At 43.7% G+C, this 23,295-nt stretch overlaps 1 protein-coding gene across 5 annotated transcripts in view; it reads left to right on the top strand.

The window, feature by feature from the left end:
• gramd4a (GRAM domain containing 4a) overlaps positions 1–22,126 on the top strand; it is a 50,189-nt gene extending 28,063 nt beyond the window's left edge. For 3 of the 5 annotated variants that reach the window (XM_042217864.1, XM_005915705.3, XM_042217868.1), the window contains 16 exons: positions 6,439–6,559; positions 8,010–8,071; positions 10,166–10,304; positions 10,655–10,680; positions 10,965–11,056; positions 12,079–12,170; positions 12,566–12,614; positions 12,712–12,783; positions 12,867–12,910; positions 13,010–13,119; positions 14,669–14,823; positions 17,712–17,856; positions 18,013–18,106; positions 18,411–18,501; positions 18,655–18,723; positions 21,065–22,126. In XM_042217864.1, coding sequence (XP_042073798.1) covers positions 6,439–6,559; positions 8,010–8,071; positions 10,166–10,304; positions 10,655–10,680; positions 10,965–11,056; positions 12,079–12,170; positions 12,566–12,614; positions 12,712–12,783; positions 12,867–12,910; positions 13,010–13,119; positions 14,669–14,823; positions 17,712–17,856; positions 18,013–18,106; positions 18,411–18,501; positions 18,655–18,723; positions 21,065–21,172 — 1,469 coding nt within the window. In that variant the 3' untranslated portion in view covers positions 21,173–22,126. Of the gene's footprint in view, positions 1–2,619; positions 3,178–6,438; positions 6,560–8,009; positions 8,072–10,165; positions 10,305–10,654; positions 10,681–10,964; positions 11,057–12,078; positions 12,171–12,565; positions 12,615–12,711; positions 12,784–12,866; positions 12,911–13,009; positions 13,120–14,668; positions 14,824–17,711; positions 17,857–18,012; positions 18,107–18,410; positions 18,502–18,654; positions 18,724–21,064 lie in introns of those variants that run through there. The other 2 variants (XM_042217867.1, XM_042217861.1) reach the window with 2 other exon arrangements.
• Positions 22,127–23,295: the final 1,169 nt, after the last annotated feature.

The following is a 23,295-nucleotide window of genomic DNA, read 5'->3' as shown; positions in this document are numbered from 1 at the left end:
AAATTGGTTTATTGAAACTGTAATAAACTGTTGCAGCTCAGGGTGGCTGTGGCTACAATGTAGCTTGCCATCACCAGTGTGTGAATGTGTGTGTGTGAATGGGTGGATGACTGGATGTGTAAAGCGCTTTGGGGTCCTTAGGGACTAGTAAAGCGCTATATAAATACAGGCCATTTACCATATTTTCACTGTTTTTGGTGGGAATTGAGTTCTGTCTGATGGCTGATGCAAAACAGCTTCTTTTTTCTAGTTTTAAATCACAAAGCAGCTGATAAACTGCAAGTTAAGTTTGCAAATGGTTATTATATAGACTAGGATGTGTAGAGGGTGTTTAAAGGCAAAAAAGTGGGAAATATGCGATCTGTCTTTTTAGAGCGTTCATTTAGAGGGAAAAACTTGTAAGGAAGTAATGTAGTAATGAAGAGTGTATTGTAATTGTGGAGACCTGTTATGCAGAGAAAAATGGAAGTTATTAAAAAGTCTTGGTTTAGCCTTCTTTGGGAAAATTATGCAAGTGATGGAGTATCTTGCAGGTCTTTGCCTCATCACTCATTTCTTTTGCTGTGATGATGATTCATTGTCTTTCTAAATAAGCAGCCATAGTACTTGCTGCATGACAAGGATTTATTCTCCATCTAATGGGCAGCTTCAGTACACGCTGCATGATAATGAAGACATTTTTCACGGGACCTGTCGGTTCCATCATACGTGAGCTCTTTACAGGAAATGAAGTCACTGGCATTGAAGGGGTCTGGACATTGCAGAGGCAGATGGTTTCTATATTTGGGAGTTTTGTGAAGAGGCCTTTAAGTATAATTTCGGTGTCGGTACAGTTTGGAATGGACAGCATTTTAGATGATCTTCTCACTGGACTCACAAGTGTTACAGTTATCCTCATCATCATCAGTTTGTTTAGTCATCTTTCATTAGCTGCAGGGAAGCGTGTGAGAATGCAACAGTTGGCCATGTGGGTAGAAAAGTTCAGAGTAGAAATGAGCCGACTCACTGCTTTGTCAAAGCAGCATGGTTACCACCGAGTACTGTGCTCTTTGAGTGAGACATGGAAGTGTGCAGTAGCTAAATGACTAGCAGCATCTGTTAACAGAGGAAATGGGGTTCTGCACAATCCTCCGAGTTCACCGCATGGCATTTCTCAGACCCCGTGGGAATTGTTTTCTTTACAGTTGCCCTGAAAACACTCGGTTTCCTTTTCTTACAGGGGAAACTGTAATCTTTACCAGATATCTGATGTAATGACATCTGTGATGTGATTTAGAATCCCTAAACAGGAGAAATGTATCCTCCCTGCTGACACAAAATCGGATTATTGAACATTGCTCATCTAGGCTATTTATGACACGCTCATGTTTTTCTCCACCCTCCCTCTCCTATGTAAATATGAGTCTCACACAAATGGCCAATAGCAAGCACGCATACATTTAGAAAGAACACAGACACACTTTAACTCCCACACACGCTGCCTGTCAAGGAGTTTGGCTCGGCATCACGTAAACAAGAGGTTGACAAACACGGCATGAGACGAGAAAGACGTCGGGGTTGTTTTTGATGTTGCAGGAAGAACTTAGCCGTGAAGTCGACCTGTGTTGTAGAGGGGGGATGAAGTGAGGACACCAAGCAAGTCCGATCTAGGTTATCCACAGACATCAAGGCCAGAGAGGAAGGCGGCCAAGGAGAGGGGGAGGAAACAGTTCGGTCCAACTACAGCTTTATATTTGGATGTCTTTTATACATATATATGTTTGGGAATGCAATGCTCTTACTCATACATAAATGTTCTCTGTACTTAATGATATAATCATATATCATATGGTAAAGTAAATCGGTATTTATAATTTATATATGATCAGCCCTTTTATGTGCAAAAAAAGCTTCATTTGAGACAAAGGTGAATCATCCAGCTCTGTTGTCATCTTTTCTCATACAGAAGTGGGGAATAGAGAAATCACGTGTTCCTGTTAGTTGCTAGTTTCATTTTGTGCCGTGGTTTCCCCTTCTCTTTTTCCTTAGCCAGAAGCTTGAATAGCCTGTTAACATCTGCAGATCGGCTGGAGGCCACAAAAATCGACCTTCCTTTATGCTCAAGTAAAAGAGTGTTGTGGAAAATACGGCAGTGAATGGGAACAGTGAGAGGCCAGTGCGAAGCAGCTGATTTTGCCTCTCTCTCCCGCTCTGTCTCTCTTATTCTCCGAACTCCCCCACCCCATGCCCCCACTGCTTTCGTGAAAGGAGCTATTGTCTCTGGCCTGGATTGAAAAACTCACACAGTACTTTTCCTTTGAGGACTTAAAAAACTTGCGTAAATGAAAAGTGGTTTGCAGTTCATGTCCAGTGCGTACAGTACGCGTGCAGACTTTTCTGTCCCCACACATGCTTCTTCACACACCTGCTTAAACCAAAAACACAACACATCCTCATCCACATGGGTCATATAAGGCCGCTGACAGGTGTGTGTGTGTAGTGTAGTGTGTGTGTGTGTGTGTGTGTGTGTGTATTTGTGTGTGTGTGTGTGCGTGTGCTGTGTGTGTGTGTGTGTGTGGTGTGTGTGTGTGTGTTAGTGCTTGTGTGTGTGTGTGTGTGTGTGTGTGTGTGTTGTGTGTGTGTGTGTGTGTTGTTTCTGTCTGTCAGCTCTAGTCTGCTGAGAAATCTCAGATTCCAGGCCCTCTTAGTCTGCTGGCCGCCAAGCAAAGCTCCGCCTCTCTTTACCTCCACTGCCCCCCTTCTCTTGTCACCCAGAGCCTGACACATGCAGACCAGCTCTGATCGCTGCTCATCACACTGTGTGGAGGCCTGTCACAACAGTCCATTGTGCTGCTTGCGATAACTTAGTTTGGAGAAATCCCTGATCTCTGGATGAGGCATGTAAACATGGGACCTGTAGCTAAACTTTTACGGGCCTTGGAGGAGTTTTGAGGTCAGAGTGGGAGGGTTAAACTCTCCAGGCTGGACTAAAGCAACCTGCAGCCATGGCTGGACGTCAAGACCGACCCAAAGCGGCCACTCTGCCGTCCCGTTCCTGCAGCAGCGTCCCGGGGACCGGTCGATTGCAGAGGCGCATGGCCTTGTGCAGGATGGAGGACTGCACCTTTGACAGCTTTGAGCTGCTTTACAGTGGAGCTGTCGATAATTTCAAAAGCCATAAAAGTAACCTCAACCTCAGTAAGTTTGCCATCTTTGGAATATAAGCCGGACGTGACTAACACGAGCCAGCCTGTTTTAAAAGTGTTCTGAGGTCTGTAAGGTGCTCTAAACTTTACTTTTTAAATTGCTGAATCCATGGAGGTATTTAAAGGTTACATGCAAGTGTGAATGATTTGATTTTTCCTCAGTTTATCAAAGAAGGTTTAACCAGATGAGGTATGTTTTTGTCACATTTGAGTTGGGAACCAGGACTCATCTGTCCAGCTAAATATAGCATCTCTACCTCAGTAGTGGATCAGGACCATAAAAAATTCAGTGTATAGGTTTGGGCTCTACTAGCTCTAATAATGGTGTGACGAGACAAAACTGAAAAATTACATGTATGCTTTGATTTTTGAAATTTCTGTATAGTGGTTATTATTGTCACAAATCCTCATCAGCATTCAGGAATGCAAACATTTAGTTTTATTTTTGGCTTTTTGACTCCAATTATTCAAAAAAGAAACTGCTATGTGTCTGCGTAACACAAATCTGGATACAGGGCACAGAAATCCCGCCCACCTTTTGTTTAAGAGGGGCAGCCAATTGGAAGAAAGCCGGCCTGAAGCGAGAGTAGACTTAAAGAGGGGATTGAAGTGCTGCATTAGGGCCCAATATGAAATGGTTAAGAATTACTTTGAAGTGTGAGTCATGCAGCGCTACTCCAGTACAATTTAAAAATGTGCATAACGATTCCTTTTAACCTGGTGCAAATAAAACACCGTTAAGCAGTGCAGAACCTCCATCATTTCCATAATCTGCCCTCAGCATCCAAACCTTCCTTATAAAATAATGTATTGTGTGTAAAGTTCATAGTGATGTTTTTGTAGCTTTTCTTTTTCCCCTACAGATATTATGGTTTCATTCAAAGTCTGCAAAGAACAGAAGGTCAGCACGATTAAAAGTGACATCTCTTGGCATGGCATTTAGCTAATCCCCTGTCTGTGTTACACATAAATGGTCTAGTTACTAGCTTTCGTAATGGCTGAAGAGACCCTGTGATGTGGCAACCCAGGATGAAGATTTATATATAGAAGTCAGCAATCCAGTTTTAGGTGCAGAACAGGCATGTTGACAGTATTATTAATATGCTATCTGATGTAGAGAGCCTCTGTGGAACAGAAAAAACAGATTGTACTCTATCCTTCCTCGTCCGACACACATAGCGTACTGTGCCAAACTGTGCTGTATCACACACTTGTGGCCCCACTTCCAGTGCAGTGTTATGGACTCTGCAGCATCTCTATTTCTGGTGTTTTGAAGGTTATGGACAATGTGGAAGGAAACTACAGAGAGGGAATACATGCACGGGAAGGAGTGGAGCATGGGAGAAAGAAATTGGGGGTGGGGTGCAGGGAGTGGTTGTACGGAGTGGCAGCGTACGAGTGGGCATTAGTGGTAAAAAGCTGTGAAAACCACCCAAGTCATCTTATTAAGAAAGAGATCCTGTGGTTGGTTTAGTTATGTTACTTGACTTGAAGGTGTACAGAGTGACTTTGCTTATGTTACACTAAACTCAAAGCTAAATACTGCTTGTATCATACCCGCTGCTGCTGCTAGTCTTTTAATGTAATAGGTTTAAAGTTGGCTGCAGATCTTATGGCACAGGGCAACCATTAAGCAGCTTAAGCCCATTGCGACCTTTGGCCTGTGTTTTGCTTACTGTTATGTACACAGAGGCACGTTTTCATACATATTTGAATGCTGGGCCGATGGGAGGAGAGACACAGCCACTGTTGAATGTATGAGAGGAGTCATTTTGCATTTTGGGAAGTAAGAGATAAAATGATGGTTTGGTTTTTTTTCTTTAATGCACCACTGCAGAGGATTTTCAAAAGGAAGACTTCAAAGAGAGCCAAATTTTCCCAAACTGCTCTGAGTAAACTAGAAATGCAGAAGAAGAATCTGAGGCAGAAACATTATACTGGATGTTTTTCCTCTCTCAGAGGCAGCACCCCAGGTTGAAGCCAGCGCTGTAGCTGCAGGAGGTTCTGCCAATGAATGTTTTATTAGTGTTAATGGGATGTAATAAAGGACTAGAGTGAGCTATGAGGCTGGGTGATGAGAAAGAGAAAGTGGCAGCTACAGTCTTGTAATCTGAATCCTCTCCTCGGGTGTGCGATGTTCTGAGAAAAGTGGGTGATTGGGGAGTTGCGCTGCTTTCATTGCTTTCTTTACTTTCAGCACTTTGCTACTTCAAGAACATGTTGCACCCGTTTCAGGTGATGTTTCTCTTTTTTAACTGAGACACCAACTTGTGTGCTTTTGAGGGTGTTCACAATGGAAGTGGTGCTACAGCAGGGCATGATTGTCCTCGAAGAGCCTTTGCTGATAATCAGAAATATTTCTCTTTAAGGTGGACTCGATCTGTCCTTTTGATTTTTGCGATTGCTTATTCGAGCATCTAATGGGTAAGTGGGTACTGATTGACGGGTGCACGTGCACACATTTCTGGCCTTCTCTTCTCCAATATTCATGTGCTCCTTTATTCAGGGGCAATAGAGTGTGAGACAGTGCTGATTTTGCACCCCAGGCTTTGAAAGTGCCGTTACCCGAAACCAATTGAAGCCATCACATGATTGACAAGGAGGAAGTGAGGAGGAGAGGTGAAGGTTATAGGCTATAAACAGGAGGGATAAAAGCAATATTTTTTTATTGAATTGAATTCTTTTACTGAAAATGGCATTGCACATAAATTTAAATCTTGCTTCTTATGTGCCTTTTTGTGACCCTGAGCATGTGAGAGTATGAATCTCATCATTTAAGAAAAATTAAATGTTACTGATATAGCATCTTTTATATTTTAAAGTAAAGCACATACAATATATCAGATGACCCTCTGGCGACAAACTTGGCGACAGTGGGAAGGAAAAAGTGCCTTTTAACAGGAAGAAACCTCTGGCAGTACCAGGGTCAGGGATCAGGATGAGCCATTAAAGATAACATAACAAGTTCCACATTGTGTCTTTTGTCCTGTCTTCCTCCCCTCACCCCCAACTAGATGGCAACTCCTCCCTAACCCTGGTTCTGCTGGAGGTTTCTTCCTGTTTAAAGGGAGTTCTTGATCTCCACTTTCACCAAGTTTTCTCATAGAGGGTCATGTGATTGTTAGGGTCTTTTCTCTTTTACAGTAGAGTCTTTACCTTACAATATAAAGGTGTGATATAAGTAAAATCGACTTGAATTAGATTGAATTAAATTTGCTGACCTCCAGTGTTTGTGTTGTTTTGTTTTCTCCAGAGGAGGAACTGAGGAAGCTGCGGGACGAGACCAGCGTGGACTCCCTGCGGCAGGAGCTCGAGAGGGAGCGAAGCAAAAGGATAGACCTGGAGCAGAAGATGAGCGATTTGCTCAAAACCAGGTGAGACGAGAAGACGGGACTGCAGAGTGAAGCACATGACGGGAAATGAGAGGAGAAATGTATGAAAAGGGAAGTAATAGTTATGAAATGAAAGGAAAGGGTGACGCTGCACTTTGTAACAGTTCAGCTCAGCAGAGTTTACCACGGGGCAAGTTGGATGACGAGGGTGCCGGTGCCGCCCAAGGTTTCTGTTATAAATAGAAGCATCAACAGCTCGGTAGGCAGGAAATTCCACAAGGGGTGTGTGTGTGTGTGTGTGTGTGTGTGTGTGTGTGTGTTATTAGGGAGATGGAAAAAGGGAGAGGGAGAGGAAAAAAAAACGAAAGGAGTCACGCGCTTGTCTGAATCTCCTCGCTGTGACACAGATGCTATCCTGGTGACAGGAAAAACCCACGCCTCTTGGCATCTACTGGGATACCCTTTACACTTGCGGGTGTGCATGTCTCTCTCTCATGTACTGTGTGTGGACTGTGTGGAAATGTTAGCTTGAATGCCCATGGGAAATTCTGCTGGTATTCTTCAAGTGATTGCCAGCGCTGAAACATGGCCTCAAGACTATCGAAAGCAGTTTAGGAATTTGTAAGAGGTGAAGTTAATGTACTGTGACCTGCAAGTTTTCCACAGTTAATACTTTGTCAGCAATATCCAGCATGAGCATAACAGACAGCAAACATTTCTTCTTCACTGGTATATGATTGGAATAAACAGTAAAACAAAGCATTAACACATTCTGGAGAAGCCTTCGCTTTAGGGAGAAGATCAATTCAGTCTTACGCTAGAATTTCCTGTCCATTACAAAGAAATATGACTGCAATTAAAGCCTTATAGATAAAAGAGCAACAAGTTTGCCAGTGCCAGTTTGCTCTAAATGTTGTTTCATCCATTTGTAACTACCACTGCAGTGCCTGTTCAGGACGTTTTATGGAATCAGAATGGCTGTAGGGATGCACTTATTGAATGTGTGTGTTTGTAGCTGTGCAGAATGGGTGATTTGTGGGTAGGCCCTCCCTAAAGGACCAATGAGTGATTTCAGATTTGTCATTGAGATTTATTTAAGTCCGATTGATGCAGATGCCTTCAGTTTTTGCAGGATATGAATAGCTGAATTAATGTGTCTGAAGTTAAAGGAGGATGTTTGCTGTACCACCCTGCCTCTTTCACCATTTTCCATTTTTGTTGGCACTGATCCTTTTGTCTCATTGTGTGAGATTTTATCAGTAACCTTACTCACTGTGATAACAGGCAGAGTGAATCTTTCTAGTCTGGCTCTGTGTATGTCTCTTTGCCTTTTGTGGTGATCCGTTCAGTGCAGCAGCTTTCAACATGCTGGCTCATGTACTTCTTAAAGTGTGAGATTGCAGTTCTGACAATACAGAAGTGAGACTGACACATGACAGATCTTTCCCTTAGTTTTTTCGTGACTATGTGTGTGTCTGTCCCTTCCCTTCAGGCTAGAGGACTCTCCACCACAACCTCCCAGAAAGCAGCAGTCGCCCTCAAACAACAGAACAGGTAAGACTCCAAGTGGACGAGAAATGGGGGGGTGAAGGTGGGCGAGTTGGAGTCTAAGGGAGAGGAAATGAGTCCTTGACGTCTTCTGAGTGTGGGAGTAAATCAAGAGGAGAGTTTGCGTGTGTGTGTGCACGTGTGCAGGGGAGGTGAGAGTGTAGGATGCGTGCAACGGAGCGCTCGATGGGAACAGAGTGGGTCGGAAGGGTTTGTGGGTTACTCCAGGACACGAGGCAGTATGTAGTGTGCGTGACAAACACACAGACACGTGCACGCAAACAGAGGGGTTTCCTGTGTGCGCTGTGTGCTGTCAAGAGCAAGTAAGCAACACAACAAACCACATTAATGCATCGAGGCTGGTTCCTATCATTAGTCCAGATCGTCGCTGTTAAGAATGAGTCGGTTTTCAAAATATTTGCGCGAGGGACAAATGAGACAAGCTCATTAGTGCAATAACGGTCAGATTCTGATATGTGCTTTCTTTTGGTTTCAGGCTGAACAGTTACTCTCATAGGTTGACTTTCAGTGATCCAGGGATTGGTGTGTGTTTGTGTGTGTGAGATATTAGTTAAAGGGAGGGTGAGAGAGTGAGGCTAATTTTGGAAAATGGGTTATGATTGTAGATCACTTCATCTAGGGCAGACATAAGAATATGTTAGGCCGGCTTATGCAGATCCAGGTTTGGTAAAGTGAGGCGGTCAGTTAGTGGCAGCCTGTGAGGACTGCAGCACATCTCCTTCATCCACAGTTTACTGCGGTTCAGCCTGGAGTCTGTTCAGAGATTTTTAGCTCATTTTTCAGCTTTAAATAAATTATAAGATTTGTGTTAAATTGAATCTTCCTTCCTGTAGTTTGACATCAACATCTACATATATAACAAAGAGGTCCAGAGCGTGATCGTGCACCCACGCAAACCATCGCCATCATTTGAAACTTTTAAAGTTGTGTGTTTGCAGAGTCAACCTCCTGCTGCAGCAGTTACAGCACCCTAAACTTTGTAACACATTTCAGTGGTGATGTGGCTGTGATGTCACTAAAGGTCAAACTGTAAAGAGCAAAAAAAGGAAAGAAAAAAAAACAACCCACATTACCACCATGAAGTGAAAGCGTTGCTATGTTACCCTCAGTCACATGTTAGTTTAAATGAGCTGGCACTCTGCTACCAAAGCCCTGCCGTAGATAATGTGAAAGAGAGAAATCGCGTCTGTTTGGGCCCTGGCAGTGGTGGCTTTGAAAACTGTAAATGTAACTGCTTCTAGCTGAATCGCATCATCTACAGCAGAAAAAACAAACTGTATTCATTCTCATATGGCAATAAATGTCTGAGCAGTCAGGCTGTTAGTCACCTGTGGGTACTACCACAACAAATTGGTGTTCACTTGAAACACCACAGCAGATTAGAGCTCTAGTTTTTGCTCAGGGGCACTTCAGCATTAGCAGTTGACTGTTGTCCTTGTTTTGACTGGCAAGTATGCAGTTTATGAGGATATCAGGCCCACCAGGCTGTTTTACTGCATGCAGAGAATACTAAGGTTATAAAATCCAGGCAGTTATTTACAGTAAGTCAGCTTATCGTGTAGAAAACACGGATTCATTACACAAAGTGAAAAGTGTTTTTTGATATATATTTATTCACACGGCAATAGCAAGTTTAGCTTTTATGTAACAGCACAGGCTGCAAAGCTCTGTTGGTTCAGCTCACACCTTTCCATACAGCCATGTCCACCTGCCTGTGGTGATCCTGACTGTGTCATTTCTGTGGTTTAACCTGTAACAAGACTTAATAATGCAGAAAAAGCAGACACCATAGCCCAAAGCTCTCCCAATCACGTGCTTGGAAACACAGAAGCAGGCCTGGCGTGAGTCCTTGAATTTGCTCAGCTACCGTTGGATAATCACTGTCTGAGACCAGGCTTAAGTGGTCCAGTCTGGGTCCCATGACAGGGCAGGAGATAGGGTTGGAGTAAGAGTTATTGATAACATAAGCCCATCACATATCAGTGATTTTCTTTTAACAATGCATGATTGTTGGTGCAGGGGATTACAAAAGTAAGTCGTGCTTATAGCAGCAAATCAAAGTTGATGTGTTTTCTTTAGCAGAGAAACAGCAGAAGGAAGTTTGGAGTTCACGGCTGCAGAAGTGGCTGTACGAGCGCTTCGGGGTTTACATGGAAGACTTCCGCTTCCAGCCGGAGGAAAGCACAGTGGAGGCTGAGGAACCGCTAAGTGCTAAAAGGTGGGTGAGATGTGGTCCTGAGCAGAACATAACTCCTCGGGTTGTTGAAGAAGATGTGGAATCGGAGTGCCCGGCGAGCATAAAAGCTTCGGTCTCGGTGGACGAGACCGAAGCTTGTACCCTCACCCTGTAGCTGTCTCTGGTTTGATTTTGCACAGAGGAAGTGGGGTTTTTTTTCTCATCGTACTTATTTTCTCTCCTCCTCTGTACAGAACAGTGAGTCATTACAGACGGATGAAGGCCAAAGTGTTAACACTTCCCCTCTCACATAAAGCAGCATTTATTTTTTTTGCGTGTATGTCAGCATCTACGCGTAATCTGACCTTCACTTTCTTTTGTTTTCCATCCAGGTTGACAGAAAACATGAGGCGACTCAGTGAGTATAAGCTTTTACTTGGCATCCTCTACATAATAATGATAATAATAATAATAATAATAGTAATGATATCACTAACACACATTCATGCAATACTCTAGTTCTGTGTATTGTAGATCTAATTTTTTTTTCCTTTTGAACATTTCGACATGTAGTTAAATATAAAAGTCCTGGAAAATTTCACAGTAAAAGGCTGATTCACAAAGATAACCAAAAGTAAAGACATTGCTGCTCTGTCTTTAGCTTTACACTCTCAGTGAATCCCTGTGTCTTTGCTGTTTCAGAGCGAGGAGCCAGACCTGTCACCAACTTCTTAAGGAACCTCTCCGCCTTATCTAATTGGCACTCCGTGTACACCTCAGCTATTGCCTTCATTGTGAGTCTTACACTTCAGACATGTGAATTAATGTTTTAACTTTGTCTAATAATCGCGCTTCGATATTCTCTAAAAGAAAACTTGAGGTTAGTTGTGATACAGGATTACCTGCCATAAACTGCTGATGGCTTCTGCACAGTCTGGGTGTCATTGACAGCTGTGCTGCTTCTGTCATCTGCCGTCTCTGTCACTTTGACACCTTGCACTACATTTTCACCACCCTGCCTTTATTTGACTGCAGTTGTGACTTTTTCCTCTTTTCTCTAAATCGAATCCATGAATAGGTGAGACTTCATAGAGGATGCAGGGCAATTGTGATGAGAGAGAGGAAATTGATGAAGTTGAATTGAATGATTTAGTCGAATTTTGAGATCAAGACTTCTTGCTTGTACTTTACAGCAGTTATTATATGTATTCAGTGTAGTTCCTTATTATCCCAACGTGATTTTTTTTTTTACAATTTTGGGTGTCTAAAATCAACCAAACTGGAAAAGGAGTCCGATGATAATTTTGGACAGCGGGTACGACCCTTTTAATAGAAAAGAGTCGTTTCTGTAGTTTTACTCTGACCTAATTGTCTTACAGCTCGTGGCCGGGAGATTAAATGAATATTAAAGTCATGTCTGCTTCACTGTGATGAGTTGCAGTGATTCTGCCAGCGACTGTAGGCCTAATCAGATCTTCATTAATGTCCAGTCAGTGGTTATGCTAAATCATCCTCAACCCACTGATTATGGCCCTACACCATCTCAGTATCCAGACGTGATGCTGGTTTAGTGTTGACAGGTGACTCAGCGCCTTCCACTGCTGATATATCACCCAAGTTTATGCGCTTCAGGCTTACAATGAGCCCCCTGATTCCTCTTTATGTCCATCTTATAATTCATTGCTGTTATTGACTGAAAGAATGTGTCCTCGCTGCTATAAAGTGCTGAATTTAATGCATATCGGTTGTTTATTAAAGAACAACAAACCACGTTAACCTGTGTATATATTGTCCTTTTTTTCCCTTTTGAATCCAGATTTACATGAATGCTGCTTGGCATGGCTGGGCCATTCCCATGTTCCTCTTCCTGGCTATCCTACGCTTGTCCTTAAATTACCTCATTGCCAGGTAAAAACTGTCATTTATTCATAAAAGCGGGATCATTTTTGCCTCAGCTGTTGTTTCACGGTTGAGCTCGATTGTTTGTAAAAGGCTACAGTCCGATTTTCAGCTTTTAGCGTGATTAATTGTGCAAAAAACCCACATTAACATCAACTACTGCGGCCACAGCTGTGCTGGTAGTACACAGATGCACACCGCGGCCCTTAGTCACACAGCAAATGTTTGTTAAAACCGCCAGATTTTAAAAACATGCACACATTTGTGCATATTTGGGGTTGTTGTAATTGTCGCTACAAAAGAGCAGTACTTGCTGGAAAAGTCGGTCCTTTAAAGTTGATGTTTTGCATTGAAGGAATAGTTGCCTTATAACATGTGCATTATTTATACCTTCTATTTTTCAGAGGTTGGAGGATCCAGTGGAGCATTGTGCCTGAGGTCTCTGAACCCATGGTAAGATGCGTTCCTGCTGTTGTTGTTGTGCAGGTCAGAATGAAATGTATCCAGGACTGGAGATCAACGTGTGGCTTTTGTGTGTGTGTTGTTAAAGGAGCCTCCAAAGGAAGACTTGACTGTGTCTGAGAAGTTTCAGCTTGTACTTGACGTTGCACAAAAAGCACAGGTATAACGAGGTTCATCTAACGATCCAACCGCTGCTCGAAACAAGACAAACTCTTTAATGAGGTGCTTTTAAATCTCTTCCAGAACCTCTTTGGAAAGATGGCTGATGTTTTAGAGAAGATAAAGAAGTGAGTGGTTTTGTTTCAGCCTGACAATCAAGTGTGCAAGAAATGCACATAACTTATATACTGATGTGTATTCTGTCCTCCTCCTGCTGTCTGTTTCAGTCTGTTCATGTGGGTGCAGCCAGAGAGCACCCAGAAACTTTACGTCTGCCTGTGGGTGACTTTCATCACCTCCTGCGTCCTGCCGTACAAACTGCTGGGCTTTATGATTGGTGAGTGATGTTCACAAAGCATCTTTTTGATTGTGACAATACGTGAACTCAGTCAAAAACAGATGCAGAACTTGTGGAGCCGTACTCCCTCAGCCTGTGTGGGGAAGCTGCGGGCTATTGGCATATAGATCTTATACATAATTACTACTTTTTAGCGTCTCCCAAACCACTATGCACTCAGACTTTCTTGAAAGGTGCTCGGAGCAAACTGTTGGCATAGAAGCTGCTGTCATTTAGCCAAATTTCCATCTAGCACTTCATTTCTCCATTTAAAAGGAATGAATAACCAAAATCAATGTATGCTTAAAAGCTGCACTGGACAGTTAAACAAAGTAAATATACTGACATTTATTATTTCAGATCCCATCTAAGATTTCTTCAGTGACTCATTTCAATTGGAGAAACAAAACAGACCACACATTCAGCGTGACTGGGAATGAGGGCTTTCTTTTCTGCACAGATAGCTAACTGCATTTGGAGACAAAATTAGAGGCAAGGCTGAGATGGTTTGGACATGTGCAGAGAAGGGAGAAAGAATATATTGGACGCTGAGGATGGAGCTGCCAGGCAGGGAGATGAGAGGATGACCTCAGAGGAGGTTCATGGGTGTAGTGAAGGAGGACATGCAGAGGAGGACGGGGTGAGATGGAGGCAGATGATCTAATGGGAGCAGCTGAAAGAAGAAGACAGCTAGCTGAGCACATTGTTACATTGTGAACATGGAATGGAAAAATGTGACAGAGTGCAGAGGAAACCAGTCTGTGTTGGCACAAAGTGACATCGGCAGGCTGTATTGTACCCATCATGGGGAAAATCCCTACATAGTCTGTACATGCAGAGCCACTGCCTTCTGTAGTATGTGTGACTCTGGTTGTGGGTAATTGATACCAACAGGGAAAACGATAAGGAATGGCAGGAGCCTGGAGACCTGGCAACACACGGCAGCTGCATGACAGGCTCCAAATACAAAACAATTATAATAAAAACGTTCCCCCAAAGAGAGTCCAGTTTGTAAGCGGGTGTCAGCTGGTGGGTCAGTCATCGGAGCCCAGTTCATGTAGTGGAGAAGAAATCTGTGGTTATGTGTGCATCTGTCCCACGTCAGTCTCATCAGGAGCTCTTAGGCTGGTTTTCCATCGAGTTTAACTGGAAATTGGAACCTCTGCTCATCATTGGAAGCTTTTCATTATTCTGCACTTTATTCTGTAAATCTGCTGTTTTACCATGAGGAGAAAATCTGACTGCTTAGCTGGGGAGGCTCTGGATAACCAACAATACACCAGAGTCACTTTGAGCTCCAGCATATAACTGGCCCAGTGTCTGTATGTGCAAGAATGGGCACAATGCTGAAACTAGTGACGTCATCAAGGTCAGCTGCAAGGACTACTTTGGGTGGGGGGGCGTCACCTATTTGGGGCATCCCTTTGTCTGTCAGTGAGGCACATCTGAGGGGTTATTTTCACTAAACGGTGTTGCTTTGCATCATTTAACCTCTTTTATTTTATATTTTTTTTAAGAATTCATGTGTCTGTGATTACTCTCTTTGCAGGCGTGTACGCCGGCATCAAGTTCTTCATCATAGACTTCCTGTTTAAGAGTTGCCCGAAGCTCCGCGACAAGTATGACACGCCTTACATCGTGTGGAACAGCCTTCCCACCGACCCCCAGCTCAAAGAGAGGACAAACGCCACGGTGTCGAGACGGGTAAGGCGAACAGACCCCAACACCAACCCACACGTGTTTTCTACCACAAACACTGCTTCCTGTCTCAGGTTCTTGATTTATTTTATTTTATTTTATTTTTTTTTATTTTTTTTAAAATTAAAATCTTAAATAAGAAAATATTTCTTCCTTTAGCCCATCACGATTTCAAACTTAAAGACCTGAGTTGTTAACAGGTTTATACCACAGAGGCTTTCAGTTGCATTGCAAAACTTCTCCCAGGCTAGAAGTTTGAGTGAATTCACATTATTTGCAGATTACTATATAAGCAATCATCTCAAACACACACACAAGAAGAAAGGCACATATACCACCTCCATGTGGGTGTGGATCATCCATCAGCAGCAGGTCGGGTCCAGTCTTTCATGTTGTCAGCAGTCCACCCACTATAGCCCACCTCCCACTGACTCCCTTTGTGGTGGATAAAAATAGATCAATAAAGTATCAAAACTATGGCGCTGGCAGCCTTAGCCCAATTTCCCTCGGGATGAATAAAGTATGATCAATCAATCAATCAGTATATCACCCCTCCTGTCAATAATGCAATACAATTGAGCCCGTGATTGTTCTGTGTGGGTACCACAAAGTTCCTCTCTTACATGAATGTCTGAGTGTGTGTTTGCTGTGGCCGCAGTCACAGGTCTGCTCTGTCGTTTCTCTCTCTCAGCTCTCTGGCACTGAGAAGGTAGGGCCTCTGGTGTGTCTACTCTACTGTGCTTGTGTGTGCTGCCAGTTCACCACAATGCGTGTGTGTGTGTGTGTGAGTGATGTGTGACACACCTAGTGAGTGGCTGTCAGTAATTTGTGAATGCAGTGGATCAAAATGTCAACAAAACGGTCTGCGATTTTCCTTTTTGCTCTGACACTGCGGTGTTTTTATTCTCTTTTGTTTGAATGATCTTTAAGAGCCTGCAGCCCCGTGACATTTTGGATCCACGAACATAGATGCTTGTCAGAATTGGCAGTGTGTTTACTGAGTAGGCACGTAGAGAAGATTTGACGAGTGTAGTTTCATGTTAGCACATTAGTATCGTCCTGTTCCCCTTAAATACACCATAACTGCTGTTAGATCATTAGATTAAAACTCTTATGTAAAGAGGCCTGCATAAAAATGAACCGAACAGTTGACCTTACCATCGAGGTGGTGGCCACAGGCCGCTGCTCTCTCCTTCTCCCTCTGACTGATTTTTCTCTAGTTTTACTTTTTTCTCATTGTTCTTGTCACTGCTGTTAGCATGAGATCGACCCGCAGAACAGGCTGTCCATCTCCTTCAGGGTGATGCATCCACGTGTTGTCACAAGAAGGTTTGCTGTCTCCCAGCATAGGAGTGTGGAGGAGGTACTAGGAGCTGGGCCCATTGCAAGAGTAAAGCTGGACAGGGCCATAGATGGGCATCAACCCAGCAGCAGCACCAGTATCTGTTCCTCTGTGTGAGGAGGAACAGGAGGAGTACTGCCAGAGCTCTACAGAATGACCTCCAGCAAGCTAATCATGTGATAGAATCAGACTGCAAGAGGGTGTTATAAAGTCCTGGTGTCTTTAATTTGACCTGCGCTCACAGCACCGTGCAGCTCACGCATTTGCTCGTTGGCTTTTGGGTTTTTTTTTTTTGTTTTCTTTTTTTTTAAGCTTCAGGACCGTGAGGACTTCATGCCACCTCTTGGAGTCTGATTCTGTTAGTTTGATCAGAAACATGCACAGGAAGCCTGCTGCAGGTCATTCTGCAGAGCTTTGGTACAGAAAAGTAGATGTGCTGCTAAACTCATGTAATACCCGCCTCCTGGTTTCTCCCCCTTTTTCCCGTTGGCACTCGTGGATTTTATGTGTCGTCCTTGAGGAGCTGGACTAGCTCTATAACCTGAGTGGGCTGCAGGTGTAATATCTGCTACCAGCAGTGATGAGGACTCCATCAAAAAGTAGAAGTGGCGTAAAATCAATCAAGAGGCGTGATGGCCCGTTTATGCTCGCCAGTTTTTCCCCACATGACAAAAGTGGAGTCTTTTTGCGCCACCACAGGTTTAAGAAACAATTGTGTAACTCTTTCAGTTTTAATGACACATCAACACAGAAGCTCAAAGATTCACAGATTATATATGAGGAGATGTTGAAACAGTATAGGAAGATCAGACTTTCTGGAAAAAATTTTAGACTTCTGCTCCTGTACTGTACCAGCGCTGATGTGGAGGCTTTTCCTGATCATTCAGGAGAGTACTGCAGCGTATAGTCACACCCTCAGTGCTGGTATAAATGCTACCAAGCCGTGATGACCTTGCTGTTTGGTTGCAAATTGTGTGGTGAGCGTAAATGAGTGATAAGGAGCGAGCCGGTGTGGCCACCTCCTGCAGAATGACTCCTTTTTGTGGTGCTGCCTCTTCAGTGCACCTGCAGCTGCTTTCATTTGCACCGACGCAGCTGAACTGGTAATGGAGTCACAATGGTTTATGCTTGCTAACTGGAGAGATCAGTAACCCTGAAGTTTATCTGACTTTGTCTTGTGATAACTAACGCTGGTGTAAGTAAAACTGTAAAAGTGCAGTGGACACGAATGTTTTTGGTAAACGCGTGTTGTAGGTTATTTATGGATGCTGACTTGAATGATGGCCTCACTCTTTGCTTTGCACGTCACTCCTGAGCCTGCTGTGAAGAAAGCGCACATGATGCAACCTCAAAAGTTGGGGAGCTGTTTGAAGTTCGGCCACTTGTCTCTAAAGCTGCGGGATACTGTAGTTCACACAGATTTATAAAACCTCATCCGCTGAGTTTAATGTGACTCTTTCTCTCTGTCCTCCTTTTATGTTCTCACTTTTTTTCCCCTCTTTTTTTTCCTTCCCTCCATCCTCCTTCCCCTCTTCCCTCCTACTCTCTCCAGGTCCAGCCGGTGGTTTCTCGTGGAAGCCTCGCCAACGTCCCGTGTGGGGGGAGCAGAGAGGAGGACAGCGGTCGCTCTCACAGCACCAAGAAGGGAGCTTTCCACGAGATTTTCAACCTGCCAGAGTCAGAGCGCCCTCTGCCGGGTAAGAGCAAGTACTACAGTTTTTTATTTATTTATTTATTTCCTTTGGCACCCATTTTTATTTCTGTACATCCAACTTAGAAATGTCCTAAAGCTGGAATCATGTGTTTTCTGTGAATAACGCTCCTTCATCATCTTGTATGCTGTTTGTTCACAGTCTGTGAAAATGGCTGGAGGTGTTGCCTGATAAACCGAGACAGGAAGATGCCCACAGACTACATCAGGAACGGGATGCTTTACGTCACGGAGAAGTAAGTGGAACATCTTTGTCTCAGGGGAGAGCTTTATCGCATCAAATCTCTGAGCGGAGGAGAGAAGCAGCACTTCCATTTACAGGTGGAGCAGACGAGAGGAACGGAGATTCATTTAGTCCAGAGGAGACGTAGTTTTAAGTTGCGCTGAGCCTCATCTCTCCTCCTCTCTGTGTCACTCTGTGCAGGCTAGCCTTCCTCCTGAGAACACTCGACTCAAGACTTTATTACACGTCTGTTCCGTTTGGATGGTTTTTTGGTGTCTTTGTTTCCCTCCTTTCACAAAGCTCTCTGTCTCTCTCAGTTACCTGTGCTTTGAGAGCTCCAGCTCCAGATCGAGCTCCTCCAAGAAGCATAAAGTCATCAAGCTGGTGGACATCACTGACATACAAAAGGTAATGACTCAGTAATACGCATAAGGAATGTCTCGAGGCCAGCAGCCTCTCTAAAACTGGATAATTACTTACTTTAAATATTAATAATGAAACGAATGTAATTCTATTCTGGTGTGTGTTTAAAGCAGATATTTCTGTTTTTCTCCTCCACAGTACAAAGTGTTGTCAGTCCTACCAGGAAGTGGGATGGGCATTTCAATAGCCACTCCTTCCACTCAGAAGGTACAGACTTTGTATATTTATTATGTTTGGAGTCGTGATTTCATTTGCTTCAGCTGAAGCTCAGTCCAACATCTTAATAATTATCTGCTACAGATGTTGTGTTTTTGTCCTTTCAGTCAGTTTCAGACAAGTCGGCAGTAATTCTCCAGTATTGCATGTGACAAATCGAAATTCACAAATGTGAGCTGCTGTGGGTTTCTGTGGGCGTTTCATTAAGATTTGATTTACGAGCCGATTAGTTGGCCATCAAGGATGTTACCGGGTAGCTAGGTGACAGAGATGTAGCATCAATAATTTTCCTACTGAGGAAGTAGAGAAAGAGGTTGGTGAGATTATTGGGAACAGTCATGTCTATAACTTCTGTTCCCTTTCAGTCGATTCACTCGGTACAGCACACGTGGTATTAGATGTCACTGCTCCACAGTACTGAGTGAACTGACTGAAAGGGAAGAGCAAAGATTGTAGGTACTGTACAGTGGTATACAGCGATCAGGCATAACATTATCAACACTTACTATCGCTGCATTGTGGCGCCTGTTAGTGGATGCTAATTATTAGTGAGAAAGTGTCCTCAAAGTTGATGTTAAAAAAAAAAAGGGTCACATTGTGATGGCTAGACGACTGGGTCGGAACATTTCCAGAGCTGCAGTTCTTGTGGGCTGGTCCAAAGAAGGAATGGTGGTGAACCAGCAACGAGGTCATGGATGCACGTGAGGAGTGAAGGCTGGCCCGCGTCGTCCGATCCAACAGACGAGCTTATGTAACTCAAACTGCACAAAACGTTCTGGTTCTGATAGAAAGGGCTCAGAATACAGAACATTGCAGTTTGCTGCAAATCGGGCTGAATAGCTGCAGACCAGCCAGGTGTCCGTGCTGACCTCTGTCCACCGCTGAAAGCGCCACCACTGGCATCAGAACAAGACCACGGAGCAATGGAAGAAGGTGACCTGGTCTGATGAATGTTACATCACATGGATGACCTGGCACCAGGATGCACAATGGGGCAAAGGCAAGCCTACAGAAGCAGTGTGATGTTTTGGGCAATGAAATGTTGGGAAACCAGCATATCCAGGTCATCCAACAGTCTAAAGCATTGTTGCAGACCATGTATGCTGTTATGGAAACGGTGCTCCCTGATGGCTGTGGTCTCTTTCAGCGGGATAATGCTCCCGCAGCAAAGCAAAAACGGTTCAGGGATGGTTTGGGGAGCACAAGAACATGTTTAACACTCAGATTTCCTCAGATCTCAATCCCGTCGAGCATCTGCGGGATATGCTGGACGCGCTGGAGGCCCCACCTCACAACATACAGGACTTCAGGGGTCTAGTGGAGTCCATGCCTTGTTGAGTCAGGGTTGTTTTGTCAGCAAAAGGTTTTACTAACACAATATTATTCAGCTGGTCATAATGTTATCTCTAATCAGTTTGTATTTAGGTCATCTGAAAGTTGGACTTTGGCGCCCCCAAGTGGAAACTCGCTGTAATTTTTTATGTGCAACTGTTCATTTGTTTATGGTGTAAAATTTCCCTTTATTGGTTGGGATGACAGCGGTTATTACTGTTGTTGTTATTATAATTTTTGTTATTATCAGCTTCTGTTTGAGACTCTTGTTGCTGTCTGTACTCATGATGTGCTAAGTTTTTCCAGATAAATTGCTACACTCATTTCCTTTTAAGCCAACTTCCCCCTGATTGGTTGGTTGGCTCTCACAAAGAGATAATTTGAACATGTGGGTGGGGCTTCTGTGCTTACAGAGTGTAGGGGGGGGTGTCTCTCGATGATATCATATAGAGCCAAGAGTAGAGAGAAACCCTCCTAAACAGAATGTGTACAGAAGTTTGAACCCTGAGGTTTTGCTCGCAGGGATTACTTGCACATATGCCGGCCCAAGGCGGGGGCCACGCCAATAAGCTAAACTCAATTTTCTTCTATTAATTGTATTACTTTATAAACATATCGGTGCTTTGCCCTTGGGAAAATTAACTGCCCACCACTGCACTGACCTCAGTGTTTAAAACCATGCCTGTGTTTGGTATCAGTAGCCATCATAACTTAATAATCCCACTTTAATGTTAATAATCTTTTATAATAACTCTATTATCGGGGAAAAATATACTCTGATACCATCACAGGGCATGCAACAGTGTGACTGCTGCATGCTGCTGAGAATGATGCTTTCCTCCATGTTCCAGCTTTACTGAAGAGGTTTTTTATTCCAGTTTAGTTATGTTTGTTGTTGTTTTTTGCCTAGTGCTGCTTTAACTTGGCAGCAGATTCTATTTTATTTATTTTTTACAACAGTAGAAGCATACTAACAGCCAAGGATCTCTGTCTCCTCTAGCCATTGGTGTTTGGTGCCATGATCCACAGGGACGAGGCTTTCGAGGCCATCTTCACCCAGTACATGAAGATCGTGACCAGCAAACCGCCAGCCAGCGCCGAGCTCTAAAGAGCCTTCAGCACTCCTCCGTCGGGGCTGAAGTCTGATGCAGAGAACCTCCCGAGTCTCAGCCGAACTGGATGACACTCTCTAACGCCGCACTCTTCGACCGTGTGTGAGCTGCCTCCTCATCCTCATCATCATAGTCGATGATCTCGGCCCAGTTGGTGGATTTTTCTGCTTAGGCCACGTTAGAGGGAATATGTGGGTGTAGCTGGTGTTTAGTCACATGACGCTTTTCCTGTGGGTGATTATGGACAAAATTTACTAAGAGAGGAGGATGATCAGTGTGGTTTTATCAATCATCAGGAGGCTGGTGAGGGAGGCTGGCCTCCTCTCCCACCTGCTGACCACTTGACTTAGCTGGCTTCCTGTGTGTGCGTGTGTGTGTCTTAAGGTCTTAATTTGCATCTTAAGTGACTCTGATGTTCTCTACTGTGGTAGGAAGACTTCATACAGCTCTCATCAACCTGGATGTATTTAAAAAACGAACAGTTCAAACTGCCACATGTGTAAAAACGAGCTTTTCCAAATCACTGCAAAAACAAATATTCAGACAGGCTGAGCGGTGCTTCGTCTCATCCATGGCTGTATTTTAATTTAATTTTTTTTTAAATAAAGTGTATTATTAGCTGTGATGACGGCTGACACGGAGCCTTCCTTAGTTTACACCGCTGCTGGCTTGGTCTCTCTTGTCCTTTTAGCCGAACCGACGACGCAAAAACGTCCACTGCTGCGTTCGGCATCCGTGTTTGTGAAACGGTGCAGTGACGTTTTCATGTTAAATGCCTTTATTTTGAAAAATGTCTTTTGGTCTTTGTAACAGATCCTTTTTTTTTTTTTTCTCGACAAGAGCACAACACCGCCTGCTGTTTAAACTCTCGACACATGGAGACCATTTATTTGTCCCGTCTCTGCTGTTCTCCCTGCACTTTATTAAAAACTGGAAATGCTGACGTACGTGTGTGTGTGTGTGTGTGTGGGAGCGCATGGATGTTGGTCAGTGTTAGAAACCACTGCAGTCTCATTATTACAGCCTTCCTCTCCTCGACTCGAGGCCATGTTCAGCTGGTCTCTCAGCAGAAAGAACAGTCTGAGCGCTTTGTATTAACGGCAGATTGATGTCTGCACGCTGCACCAGACAACCATCAAACTGGCTGTGAAAGCAGGAGTAGAAGATACTCTAACTGGCACATTTCTCCACACAAAGGCCCGTAAAGGCCTTTCAGCTCACTGTATCCTAAACCTTCTGAAGTCTCCTTCTGATTGGGTGACTCTACTTGTATAAGTGCTCAGCTCTTTGAGTTCAGGCTGTATAGACATGCCTGTTTCTCTTCTTTCTGCAAACGCCACAGTGAGTGCTCTTCCATGTGTTCCTCTTCATCTAAATGTGAGCTGATGTTTGTTTTTTGTTTTGTTTTTAAAGTGTGTACATGGATAAAGGTCTTGCTTTATTTCCAGACGCTGTTCCCGGGAGCGAAGCGGGTCTTTGCCCCTCTGCGTTTATATGTAGAAGTGTATAATGCCAAACTACATCAGACACTTTAAGGTGTTTTGTGAGGCGAGGATAAAGGGCTGGAGGTCAGTTTCTCTTTAGCTCTTTGTATTTGAGATGACGGAGTAGGTGCTCCACACTCCTAGCTAAAATCTTACAAAAACACTGTTGAAAGGGAGACCTTGACATTTTTCCCGATATGTCACCGATCCTCAAGAAAAACCAGACTGCCCTTCAGGAACTGCCGTCAAGACTTGAAATGTCAAGGCTTCTCTTAAAGTCGATACGAGTCCTCTCGTCATCGCCGTTGTTTAGAGTCAGGCGGACTGGAGATGAAGTTGCCAGAGGTGCGATGGACCAGTTCAAACAGCTGCGTTTGATGATTATCTTAGTTAAAGCTAATGAAGGATGGATATTTTTCTTTGACATTTTCTTTTGTATGATTATTGTTTTGTTTTTGGTTTTTCGAGCCTGTTGCTAACAGGCTGCCTTTCCCAGACATGGATTTCTATTTTTATTGAGGAATAAATTCGATCCATGACCGGGGTGGGGGATACCTGTCGGATATCTGAGCAGGTGGAATCAGTAGTTAATGCTGTCTCACTGTGTGACTGGCTGGCTTGTTGTAGTCTTAAAG

The sequence above is a fragment of the Haplochromis burtoni genome, unplaced genomic scaffold (genome assembly GCF_018398535.1).
Source record: "Haplochromis burtoni strain Fernald_Lab_line unplaced genomic scaffold, NCSU_Asbu1 Contig_14, whole genome shotgun sequence".
Lineage (NCBI taxonomy): Eukaryota > Metazoa > Chordata > Actinopteri > Cichliformes > Cichlidae > Haplochromis > Haplochromis burtoni.
The sequence above is the reverse complement of the archived record's forward strand: the minus strand, read 5'-3'. Positions and strand labels throughout refer to the sequence as shown.